The following is a 13,350-nucleotide window of genomic DNA, read 5'->3' on the forward strand; positions in this document are numbered from 1 at the left end:
TTACAAATTACAATATTATCCTTTTGGTTTAATCCAACAGTGTAATTAACAATTACAATTAATAATTAACTAACAACTAATTACAATCCGGCGAGATATGACAGTTTATTCACCGTCGGAGATTTGAATTCTCCGGCAAGATTAAGGCGGAAAATATATATATTATATATAATTAACTAACAACTAATTACAATCCGGCGAGATATGACAGTTTATTCACCGTCGGAGATTTGAATTCTCCGGCAAGATTAAGGCGGAATAATATATATATTTTTCGCCTTAATCTTGCCGGAGAATTCAAATCTCCGACGGTGAATAAACTGTCATTTCTCGCCGGATTGTAATTAGTTGTTAGTTAATTATTAATTGTAATTGTTAATTACACTGTTGGATTAAACCAAAAGGATAATATTGTAATTTGTAAAATATGATTTTTTATTTTTTAAATAAAGTAGAATATCATAAGGGTAATTTAGTCATTTCACATACCGGTTCATTAACAAAATTGAGGTAAAATGATAACGTTGTTATTGGATATTATTGGAGGTTTTTAAAACTGGTTGGGTTTTAGAATCACTTTTTAATAGTTTTGGGGCTTTTGAGAAATTTACCCTATATTTTATTGAAAGTTCGGGCTTTGTTGAAAAGTGATACGGACCCAAGACCTTTTCTTTCTCTTCCAAGTTCCAATTAGGGTTTAACAGAGTGGGGTGTTGTATTCGAGTCCAAAACACAGAGAGAAAGGTAACGTGATGGCTGGTGAAAAAAAAGAAGAAGTGAAGGTTATGGGAAGAGGAGGAGGAGAGCGAATGGCACCTTGGGAACAGCACTCAGCTGTGATAAGTATCCCTCGCTTCGATTACAACGCTCCCTCTTCACTCCTCCATCACTCTCACTCTGGATTCCTCGTCACCTGCCCCATCAGTGAGAATTTCAGAATCTACATCTCTATAATTATATACACACACAAAAGAAACTGTATTTTCTTTTTTATTTCATTGTCATAGTTCGCTTCATCGTTAAAATCAGGTCTTTTTTCTTCAAAATTATGTCTCTGTGAACTGTTTCATTTTAATTCTTGTAATATGAATCTCATTTTTACAATATTCTTATGCATACTAGTATACTATATTTCAGCACTCAAAACTGGGGATTGTGCCCTCTAGAGAATGATCTTTTATATTAATCCTAATGCATACATCTTTAGTTACTTGTTCAAGCTGGAAGCAGAGTTTGAAAACTTTCCTATTCTTTCAGAGAGGGAGAAAAGTGCCACAAAAGAAGCCATGTCCGTCCTTGAAAAGGTTTTTTTTTTTTTAAATCTTCTTCTGTTGCTATTTTATATTTCTAAAAGCTGATTTGTGGTTTTCCTTGCAATGAATGGATCAAAAGGCACATTTTAAGAACCATAAAGACAAAAACAAATGCATCCTTGGACGATGGCTTTAATTCCTTGGAATGGAGGTCTTAGGCATTGGTTTCCAATGATACGCTAGTAACCATGTAGGACATTAAGGAACACTCCCAATAGTTGAATAGCAGCAGTAAAAATGAAATCTTAGGGATGAATGTAGTAAGTTGTTTTTCTTTTCCTTATTTTGCCTTCCTTTTATGGTGGCTGATTGGCCAAGTTATGGATTTTAGGATTTGTAGTCAGCACAAGAGAGAGTTGACTCAGTTGAGGTTTTGCTCCTATATGTAGACAAGAAAAGGGAAGCTTGGGGGCCATTCTGGGTACCATGAACAAATATTTTGAAAAATAATAGTGAATTACATGGGATTGTAATGTGTTAGGTTGTATGGTTGTGTTGAATAAATGAAGTAGGCTAGGTTGTGCTTGCCAGGGAAAAAAAATCTCATGGGCTAGAAATTGTTTAAACGGATCTGGTTGCAGGATTCTAAAGACACAGTAGTGTAGAAAACTGAAGAGAAGAGGAAGGAAAGTAGAAGCATACCATAGGCATCACAAAACGGTTGGAAAAACACCAGACTACTCCAAAGAACTTCAAAAACTGAAATTTAGCTTAGCTGATCTCATTAATTTGAAAGAGTACATAGATGTGTGAAGGTTCTTATGTAATTCTAATTTAATAGGACTTGGACTATTTATTTAGAAATTAGATATTTTGATTAGCAAAACCCAATATAAACCTGCTAATTTTGCAAATAAGAATCTTACTTATCAAAAAAAAATTTGCAAATAAGAATCTAATACCGTAATTTGACACAGACTACTTTAAGCCAATATACTGCGAATTTAAAACTGATCAAAGTAACATGATTCTGAAAAATTGATAGATTTTAAATAACACTGAACCAGTAGCTAACCGACTTAAAGAGCATAAAAGACTTGACTATGTAATAGTCTCAAATGGGTTCCACCTTGATAACTGACCAATTTCCAGGATTTCTTTCTCTTTCTAGGGCTTGGGCTTCCAAAATGCAAAGCAGTTCCATGATGATTGATGCATTAGAATGGCCCCCCCCCCCAAAAAAAAAAAAATAAATAAATGATGAGCCAATGTACTTAATTTTGTATTTTCGGTTCATATTTTAATTTTCTTCTCCAGTACCAAGCATCTCATTCAAGATTGCATTGCATACAATCAAAGAGTCCGATTCGAACCACACGTGATCTAGATTTGCTTGAGCAACCCACTCCAAAGCCTTTCTAAGGCAAACAGCTTCAGCTGATGTTGCATCCTTAGCTGGAAATTGCCCAAATACCATAATCTTCAAAATGGTACCTGAAGAATTGCGAAAGATAGCACCTCCACCCGCTACTTGTAAAGATGCATGGAAAGTTGCATCAACATTACATATAATCTCTCCCACCCCAGGAGGACACCAGCCAGAAGAAGGAAAAGAGGCAGGATTAAACTGTTGCACGCCTAAATATTGTCTACCACCATATACTGGAGGGCCTCCAAGATAAAGATCGTAAAATTCCCAAAAACTGCTAATGGCCAGATTTAGCACCTTGCACTCATCCCACATATCATCTTTAAACACTAGGGAATTTCAACTCTTCCATATATACCAACAGCTTGAAGCCGCCAAACCCATTGCATCCTGACTCATATCCACCTTCGACCAACACCCAACGAAGCTAGTCCACCATTCCATGAAGGAATGCGAACAAGCTTTTGCAAAATCCAATAGGAGGGGCGACATTTTCCAGATTGAACAAAAGGTGCTCAACCAATTTAACTTCCAACCCGCATCGGGGGCAAACTGCCTCTTGCAACAGTCCACACCAATGGAGATTCACTTTAACAGGCAAAGCTGTTAGAACACCTCCAAGGAAAAATTTTGATTTTACCTTTAGCTTTGCATTTCTAAATGCTTTGCCAAAACTTAGATGAATCAACCATGGCACTGGAACAAGCAGGGAAATGCTTCTCCTTTCGCTTCGCTAAATTATGTGCCAAATGGTACACTGATTTTACTGTGAAAATCCCATGAGGATCTGGCTCCCAAATGATCTTGTCATGCGTATTTGTTTTGCTAAAGTGATATTTACAAATATCATCCACCACAGCATCAACTCTCTATTCCACTCTTTCTTTTGTGAATCAAAAAAATCCACCACTTTTTTGAGGATAGTCAGAAGAGGGTGGTATTGGAGCTTAAAAGGAAGGTCTGGCACCCATATATCTTTCCAGAAATGAACTGATTCTCTATTCCCATCCAGCCAGTGTTAATCTGCCTCCACAAGATATTGCGTGGATATAATGCTCTGCCAGGCCCAGGATGGGTTAGATCCCAGCTTAGACTCCAAGAAAGAACAGTTATGAAAATATTTGGTTTTAAATAAACGGAAGGCTAAACCTTGATTAATAACCTGAAAGTTCCAGCCATGCTTGGCCAGTCATGCGTCATTATAGTTCTCAAGACTTCTAAATCCCAGACCACCCTTTGCCTTGCCAGAACACAATTGCTCCCATCCACCCTATTTAATTCGGCCCTCCTCATCCTTTGATCCCCACCAGAATCTACGAATAATTTTTGTTATGGACATGATTAACTTTATTGGCAATATAAAACAAGACATCATGTAGGTAGGCAAAACACTGAGAACATCTTTAAGGACGACTCCCCTTCCTGCTTCAGAGAGAATGGATGATTTCCAAGATGCCAAGCGGGAGGTCTTGTGTTGTAAAACAAACTGATATACATCCCACTTCGATCGCCAATCAAAGCTGCATACCCAGGTACCTATCTCTCATGCCGCCTTCTTGAATTCCAAATAGCTGGCAACAGTTCCTCTTTCTATCGTATGAAAGGTATTTCACAAAAAAGATAAAGAGGACTTAAGAGAAATTAATTTGTTGGCCAGATGCACATTCATATCTTTAAGGACGACTCCCCTTCCTGCTTCAGAGAGAATGGATGATTTCCAAGATGCCAAGCGGGAGGTCTTGTGTTGTAAAACAAACTGAAATACATCCCACTTCGATCGCCAATCAAAGCTGCATACCCAGGTACCTATCTCTCATGCCGCCTTCTTGAATTCCAAATAGCTGGCAACAGTTCCTCTTTCTATCGTATGAAAGGTATTTCACAAAAAAGATAAAGAGGACTTGAGAGAAATTAATTTGTTGGCCAGATGCACATTATATCTTTGAAGCGTGTTGCTCATTAACCCGATTTCAGTAGAAGAGGCTTGGCAAAAAATTATAGAATCGTCAACAAATAATAGATGAGAGATAGTTGGAGCATTATGACAAATTTTTATACCGGAGATAATTTTATTTTGCTCAGCCACTTGCAATGACAAAGAGAGGGCTTCTGCACATAGAATGAATAAGTAAGGAGAGGCCTAGAAGGTTTGAAAAAACCTACAGGAGTTCCGTTGACGACCACTGAATAAGAAACAGATGAAAAACAAGCAACCAATAACTTTATCCAGTGGGGCTGAAAACCCAACTCATGGCAATCATAAAAGCCCATTCAACATGATCATAGGCCTTTCCTTTTGTTCTTCAAATAATGAAGAATTGCATGAGTTGTATGAATATTATCCTTAATCTGACGCCCTGAAATAAAAGCGCTCAGGATCCACGCACAATATTAAACAAAAAAGGTTTTAAACGATTTACGAGCACCTTTGCAATAATTCGATAAGAGGCATTACATAATGAGATTGGATGATACTGAGACACTTGAGTAGGAACATCTACTTTAGGGATCATCACCAAGTTAGTATGATTCATACTATTTAACTTAAGTCCAAAATGCATAAAACTCGTAACCGCACCACCAATATCATCTTTAATTACATACCAGAATTTTTTATAAAAGAGAGGAGTCATACCGTCCGGTCCCGGTGTATTCCTGGGTACGTATAAAAAACTGCTGCTTTGATTTCTTCTTCAGTTGGTGGGCAGATCAAACTTTGGTTCATCTCTGGAGGAACTCTTTGGGGAACATTGCATAAAAACTACTCAATACCAGATGGAGATTGAGACTGAAACAAAAAGTGGTACAAGAATGTAGCTTGAATTGCATGCTCCTCTTCAATCCACTGATTCCACTGCCCAGTAGGATTTTCAATACTTGAAATATGGTTTCTCCTCCTTCTAATGGTTGAAGCATGGAAAAATTTAGAATTTTTGTCCCCATGCCTCAGCCACTGCACTCTGGACTTTTGATACCAATATATCTCTTCCTCCCTCCGTAGTGTGTGAAGCTGCTTCTGTATTTCTCGAATTTGGTCAGGATTATAATCAGATGATGACTCTTTGAGACGTTGAACATTACTTTCAGCTTCCAAGTATTCTTGCTCGCATTTTGCTGCTGAGACCGAGCCCAAATTATCAATTCTTTCTTGCAACCTTTTAACTTTTCTGACCACCTGTACATCGTTGAACCACTAACTTGAGATCGCCAAACTTGCTGGACAATATCTTCACACTTCTCTTCCTCCACCCACCGTGCATCAAAATGAAATTGCCTTGCTTTCTTTGAAAAAGAAGGATAAAAATTTAACAAAATAGCAGAGTGATCGGACCCGACCACTGTAAGATGAGATAGACGCGCAGAGGGAAAAGCAGAGCGCCAGTCTCGGTTGCCAGAGCTCTGTCCAGACGTTCCTGCACATTAGCCTCGCCATCATGTTGATTACACCATGTGAAAGGGTAACCGTCAAACCCAATGTCCGATAATTGGCAATCATCAATGAGACTCTTAAAGTTCCTCAAAACCCAGCAAGGCTTGGCCAATCCCCCTTTCTTTTCAGTTTCGCCATAACAGATCATTGAAATCTCCCAAAACAATCCATTACCCTTCCCACGTTGCTTTCCTTTGTTTTAACTCCCACTGAGAAGCTCTAACATGGTCCTCAGCACTTGCATAAAGAACAGTAAGCACCCACTGTCCAATCCCAGCTGTAAAACTATACAGTAACCTGATAATCACATTGATCAATAACCTGACAAAGATGATCACCATACCAAAACAGAGCTATACCACCCGATCCTCCTTAGTTCAACACACCAACAAAACTTCATACCTAATTTACACTGTACCCTATTCATCTTTGCTATCTTTTTAGTTATCTATTCTCCTTTAATGCATAGAACCAATTATTAAAAATTCGCTTCTTGTTGTACAAGTTTGATTAGTATATGACAACAAATTTATTACAAGACAAAGACAGTAACAGGTCCCTTTCCTTTATCAGTGCTAAGGACCAGTTATGTATATGATAGCAAGTTTCTTACATGGCAAAGACAGTAACATGTTCCTCTTTGTACACCTCTGTACTAACACCAGTTTTCCACCAGTTTTCCGTTGGATGAATTATGGTAGCAAGTCTGTTCAAGTGGTATAATCTTGTATAATGGAAACATTGCAAATTTAATTTCTTTGCTGTCTTTAAATGTTATATCTGCCAGTTTGGAACAGTAAATTGAAGTTATCCAGTAATCACCTGCCTGCCTTTCTGATCCTTGGGTTTTCTACTATTTGAAGAAATTGGGCATTGATTGTTTTGTCTTAAATTCTCAACACATTTACAGGAAGGTTGAATGATTGTATGGAAGAATGGAAGTTGGTTGTTATACTGTTTTTCTTTACTAACAATGGTTTTAATTTGCTACCACATTTGCATTTTGTTTTTGCGAGTTGAATTAAGGATCTTGCTTTAGTGAATGTTTTCTTGATATAAATGCTTATGGTCAATGGTCTTCTGTGACTTTGTGCAGTTTATTGGGTTCTTTAATAGTGGCAGCTCTGAAGGTCTGGAAGTCTCTGATGCAAACGTTGCTGCTAAGAGAAGGAAGATATGCAAGGGGGAAATAGATGGAGAATTCACTATTGGTGTAGAAAGTGAAAGTGTTGCTCCTAACTCCGGAGACACTGGTAATAAATCGTGTTGCAGTTCTGTTGATTTTTAGTTAAGGCTTCAGATTCAAAATTTTCTTAGAAATGAGTGATTTACCCTTCCTGTAGCAGGTAAAGCTTCTGCAGGTTCTTGTTTGTCCTCTGCAAAATCAGATACAAATGTGGAAAGAAATCCTATTCTCTCACTTGTTAAGCTGACAAAGCGCGGATTGGTTTTTTTTACCTTCCCTATGAATTATTCTACTGATGTTGTTGATATTTTGTCAAATATTATTCATTCTCTGGAATCTGGAATTTTGAGTTTTCCACTCTAAGTTGTTCACTTGCCTCCATTTCTTTAATATACTTTGTTCTCCCTGCATTCTTTTTCATTATAGTATTCTTATGTGTGAATGATCTTCTAAATCAAGGTATTCCAAAACTACATTTTTGAGATATGCAAGAATATTTATTATGAAGCAAAATGCTTTGTCCTTTATCTCATATTTGTTTGTCCTTGCTTTAAGTAAGTCGTACATGTCTATGTTGCAACAGTAGTGCTACTTGCTGTCCATGAAGTGGAGATTTGCATTGTTCTGGCTTCTATCTAAACTATGAGCACGACTGCATGAGCATACCCCATTCAAAAATATTTTTGTTTTTTTGCTACCATCTAAACTCAGAAGTTACTTTTTAGTTGGCCAATCTAGGCAGGAGAAATCACTAGATCAGCAAACTACCTGGATTAATTTTTCTACATGAATTGAAGATTTCTCCCTTGTTGATTCGATGCATTCCTGCCACATCAATGCTTCATAGCTCTTCTGCCAGTAGGTCTTTTTCTTTCAGATCAAATGATTTAGTGCTTTGCTATTTCAACTTCTTTTGAGTTGCTTCTCTTTTATCATTGATTAGTGAGTGGTGAAAGCTTGGCTTTTTAAAGATACAAAATTCTGTACATGAAACCTTGTCCACGATATTAACCTTCTTTTTGTGTCTCCTTATTTTGATGAACAAGCCTTTGCATTTGGATTCCCTCTGGCGATCATATTCCTCTTTTTTAAAAGCATTCAAAAAAAAAAAGGGGGCGGGGGGGGGATCAAAAGATCTCTCTCTCTCTCTCTCTATATATATATGTGTGTGTTTATATATCTCATTTTCACTATCATCTCTCTTTCACAAGTGGTCTAGGCATAAAACTTATTACTAATCCTCAATCCCTCGCCTAATATTTTTTTTTTTGTTTTTTTTCCTTTTATATTGGAAGGCTAATGTGAATGTCATATTTATTGGTTTTTTATATTCTCATATCAACTACAATCTGAAAGTCTTTTCTGAATAACCATGAAATTACTATAGTGTAAAAAGGAGCAGCGTATTTATTTCATATAGTTTATGACAGCCACCATGAACGTCCCTTAATTGTTTATCAAGGCATTCAAAGTGCTCTTCCCACCAAACCTTTTCCCTTGCGTTTTCCTCTTCTTTTTACCTTTCCCGCTGTGCCCTGATACATTCCTCAAATACGTGTAGTATTATTGCTTGTAAGTTCATAGGTATCCTTTACTGCGTAGGACACACTTTTTTTTTTTTTGTCAAAAAAGGATATCTCCATCTTCAAGTTTGTAATGATTTTACCTTTCCTTTTTAGTTTTGTGAAGTGTTAGTGCCCTATAGAAAACACAGATTTGGCAGACTTAATGCCCAACGATTAGTTGTCATATTATCTTGATCTAACTCCCCTTTATATTTCATTACCTGCTTCCATTTCAGACCCTTACACACCTTATGTTCTACTACAACTCCTGTCACATCCATTTCAGACCCTTACACACCTTATGTTCTACTACAACTCCTGTCACATATCAAGATAAGGGATCTGGCATATTACAATTTAACTTTTTCTATTTATGAAATTGAATTTTGTGGTTGAGTTTGTGGTGAATATAGCTGTCTTTAGCTGATCTTACTGAATTTCTAGTGAATGGCATTTCTTTGGTGCGGTTGGTGTCATCGCATATTCCCTGTCCAAGCTACTTGCTGTTTAAATGAGAAGGAACTTCGTCCAGTGGTGTCAAACCTTGTTCTTCAGTTTGTGAATAATAAAGAAAACCAACTTGCACGGCCTATAAAGGTATGAGTTGATTTTGTTGTCACTGCAGACAGTTCATCATTTATATATACAGATGCATGTGTAAAAATGGTTGAAGAGAGAGAATGTGGTAAGTTAGCATACAGGGATTGGTGAAATCTGTGGCTTATGGTGCATTTTCACATGTCTGGGTTTAATGGATATTACTCCTATTATCACCATGATAAGATAGTTAACACATTTTCTGTTGCCATGTCTATACTTGCTGTTAATTATAGGGATAAAGAGGGTATTGTGGAAAATAGAAACAACCTGTACATGTACTGAAAGATCGTTTAAGCAAGCACGAGTTATTTTCTCATGTAATTTCATTTTTCTTTTTTCCTTTTTATTTATTTTTTTCCAGATAGGTGACTCATATTAACGATTACTATTTTATGGAATTAGTCCAAATGTTTGCTGAAGTTTGTTGTTACACATGCTGCCACAATTTTTATATGGGTTGCAAACAACAACAATCAGTACTATCTTTTTTTTTTCTTTTACAGGTGATAAGAGTTTAGTTTAGTGGTGGTGATATTTTGGCTACACTAGAATAACATTTTTGTATAACATTGTAGTTTGCAGTTGGGTATAACAGAAGAGGAATTGAAGAGACAGGTGAAGATTTAAAAAAATACTTCAGGAGATTCTGATGCATTCACTTTGTTAGAGAGCAACAAATGCTTCGGCATTGTAGCTGCAGCCGTTAAAGATGCTGTATCAGATTCGGTGGTGGACCTGAAATCTCCAGAGGTACAAAGGACCCAAGCTACGACATAGTGATATAACCTTTTTCTTTCTCATCGTATTGTAGCATGTACTGATCATAAAGGTTAGTGATATAACCTTTATCTATCTCTGGGGTACCCATTGGGTCGTTAGTGGTTGCCATCTCAGTTCTTCCGCACAACCTTGTTAGCACTAAGCCACGACTCTGCATTAAGGCATTGGTTTCCAATATGAAAGCAGGGAGTGAAAGGAAGATTAAATGATGGTTCTAAGGTCATAGATTGTTCTCTTTGCATAGAAGAGGACTCAAAATCAAATACCATCTGTTGCTATTTTCAGAAGGGGATGGAGCTGTGCTTTTCGGCTTCTATGGGTTTCCCTGAAACCTTGTTGATCTTTAAATGAGGATGTGATCATAAATGGTGCTGGAAGATAACGGAGGTGCAATTGCATGATTGTAATTTCCCATGTGTCTGCTTCTGCCAGATTTGCCTTTTGGGTTGCAACTGATTTTGCCCGTTCACTAGATCCCAAATTGCCAATTGATTTGTAGTTTTGTAGCTTCTCTTTATGAGTTTACTTATCGTTTTGACCTTTTTCATTTGTTGGCCTGATTTGGGCTCGTGACAACCACAGAAAATTGAGCTCGCTAGAATTGGTTTGTGAGTTCATAATATATATATATCCGAGTGCTTGGAAGCCCTCAGCTAGTGTTTTAGAACAAGGATTTCAGTTTTAATAGCACTTTTTTTTTCTTTCTAAATTATAGGTGGAGAAGGCAATGTTTGTTGAGAATTAGATTGCCAATGATATCGGTGGAGAAGGCAATGTTTGTTGAGAATTAGATTGCCAATGATATAAATTATAGGTGGAGAAGGCAATGTTTGTTGAGAATTAGATTGCCAATGATATCATTGGCAATCTAATCTCCACCTATAATTTAGGAAAGAAAAAAAAAAATGCTATTAAAACTGAAATCCTTGTTCTAATATATATATTCATTCACCTAGTAGATAACTAGCAAGCTCACAGTTTGAAAGTAGTTAAGATGAGGGAAATGAGAAAGGTGTGAATTAATACTTTTTTTCTTTTTCACATTCTCTCTCCTTCATTATGGTATTGAACTCCATGTTTATATATAAGGCCGTTTACCTGCTAACATTCTTAACTTGGGACCCGATGACATGGAGCTAAATGGTGATGGTATGCACAACATGAATGCACAGATGTTATATGCAAAAAGGTTAGTCATCCTACCGATCGGGCTCACGCATCTATCAGAAATCAAGTATAAATAAATATAACTCGTGTACACCCTCCAAATCAGACTTAATTATTTTGCTATATACTTAGGTTGTTGGGGAAAGTTGCAGTCGTAACTGGTGGTGCACGAGGGATTGGAGCAGCCACAGCAAAACTATTCGTGGAAAATGGGGCTCATGTCGTCTTCGCAGATATACTGGATGATCTGGGAGCCACTCTTGCTGATTCTATTGGAGGCCGCCACATACACCGCGATGTGGCCAAGGAATCTGATGTAGAATCAGCCGTGGAGCTTGCAGTAACATGGAAAGGCCATCTAGACATCATGTTCAACAATGCTGGCATTTCAGGTCATGAATCACGTAGCATAACCAATCTCAACAGGGACCACATGAAGGCCCTACGGAGGTTCCTTGGAAAGAGGGATGTGAGCACTGAAGAAGTGAGTCGCATAGTGGGTGAAAGTGCGAGTCTGCTGCGTGGGAGGAGCGGAAGACTGGAAGATGTTGCGCAAGCTGTTCTGTTTCTAGCCAGTGATGAAGCTGGATTCATAACAGCACACAACCTTGTTGTTGATGGGGGCTATACTTCGGCTGCCACTCATATGAGTTTCATCTACCAAGGCCAATAAATCTGCAAATTAATCAAGAATAACATAATTACCTAATACTACTTAAGTACGTACTATGTTAAGATCTTATGTTAAGAACACGCAGTTTGCAGACATTCATAAAATGGTTAATTACCACATTTTCTCTGTTATTAACATCACAATCTTTACCAACTTGATTTTCAAATTAAGTTGTGTGCAAAATTAGAAAATGATGGTTTAGAAGGAAGTGAGTTTGGAAAGATGGAATATTTTTAGTTGAGTGTTAATCTCCGTGGGAGCAATTTCAATATTCAACCCTTTGGGGTTTTAATAAAAATCGAGAAGGAAAAGGGAAAAAATAGATTTTGAAAAGCCAGGGTCTCTTGCTAATTTTCTTTGTGTTATTTCTATTTTCTACATTATTAAGACACAGAGAGTAAGACCATTACCCTTAACATACACCCAAAAAAATAAAAACATCTTTATAGAAAGTTATATTCGTAATTTACTAGTAGGAGAAATATTTAAAAGAATATTTCAATAATGACTCCATTAATGATGTTTTCATTCCATAATTGATTACTGATTAACAAGGGTTGACCGATTTCCTTCCATGCATGATAATTTCTCAATGTGTTGATGTTAAGCAACATCTTCTATAGTTAGTGGAATAAATATTGATCATAGCAATCAAACTTCAACGAGATACAAATAAGGAAATATAAATTTTGAGAATATAATACGAAGAAATAAAAAAAAAAAAAATTGAGGTGAAGCTTTCAGAATGTTGTTTTTTTTTTTTTTTTTGGGTGGTTGTCAAAGGTAAAGGTAAATTTATTAAAATAGAAAATTTACAATAATGTTCTTTCACGGTTCCAGTGAAAGAGAGAAAATTAGGTTTTTTTCGGAAGGTAAAAAATTCAGGGACACTTGGCAACACAAGTAACCAATTAGTTTATATAAATAGTCCTGAGTCGTGAATCAAAAGCTCAAAACCTATTACCAATATCAAAACCCATATAGGCATATTATATGCAAGGATATCTGTTAATGTCAATGCTACATTTCATATGCAAGGATGTCTGTTAAAGGAAAAGGAGAAAAGGAGAAAAGGAGAAAGGAAAAAAAATTGGGGTGAAGCTTCCAGAATGTTTTTTTTTTTTTTTTTTTTTTGGGTGTGAAAGGTAAAGGTAAATTTATTAAAATAGAAAATTTACAATAGAGAAAATTCTTGTTCTTTTTGGAAGGAAAAAAATTCAGGGACACTTGGCAACACGAAGTAACCAATTCAGTTTATATAAATAGT

General features: G+C 36.7%; 2 protein-coding genes across 8 annotated transcripts; one reads left to right on the forward strand and one right to left on the reverse strand.

Annotated features, from left to right (window-relative positions):
* The first annotated feature begins 616 nt into the window (after positions 1 to 616).
* Positions 617 to 12,409, forward strand: LOC132302422 (short-chain dehydrogenase reductase ATA1-like). Of its 7 annotated transcripts, none has more exons than XM_059799275.1 (6): positions 617 to 924; positions 1,258 to 1,304; positions 7,209 to 7,365; positions 7,456 to 9,780; positions 10,039 to 11,432; positions 11,543 to 12,409. In XM_059799275.1, the coding sequence occupies exons 5-6, from the start codon at positions 11,374 to 11,376 to the stop codon at positions 12,081 to 12,083; spliced, it is 600 nt and encodes a 199-aa protein (XP_059655258.1). In that variant the 5' UTR covers positions 617 to 924; positions 1,258 to 1,304; positions 7,209 to 7,365; positions 7,456 to 9,780; positions 10,039 to 11,373; the 3' UTR covers positions 12,084 to 12,409. The 7 variants fall into 7 exon arrangements, with proteins under 7 accessions (XP_059655258.1, XP_059655256.1, XP_059655259.1 ...); XM_059799273.1 differs by having other exon boundaries at positions 7,456 to 9,460; XM_059799276.1 differs by having other exon boundaries at positions 1,208 to 1,304; positions 7,456 to 11,432.
* LOC132304584 (uncharacterized) lies at positions 5,444 to 6,260 on the reverse strand. The gene is made up of 2 exons (XM_059802337.1): positions 6,039 to 6,260; positions 5,444 to 5,857 (listed from the first exon to the last, which is right to left on the reverse strand). The coding sequence occupies exons 1-2, from the start codon at positions 6,258 to 6,260 to the stop codon at positions 5,444 to 5,446; spliced, it is 636 nt and encodes a 211-aa protein (XP_059658320.1).
* Positions 12,410 to 13,350: the final 941 nt, after the last annotated feature.

Source organism: Cornus florida, unplaced genomic scaffold (genome assembly GCF_030987335.1).
Source record: "Cornus florida cultivar Cherokee Brave unplaced genomic scaffold, ASM3098733v1 CherokeeBrave_3.0.0_Hap2_Chr04, whole genome shotgun sequence".
Classification (NCBI taxonomy): Eukaryota; Viridiplantae; Streptophyta; class Magnoliopsida; order Cornales; family Cornaceae; genus Cornus; species Cornus florida.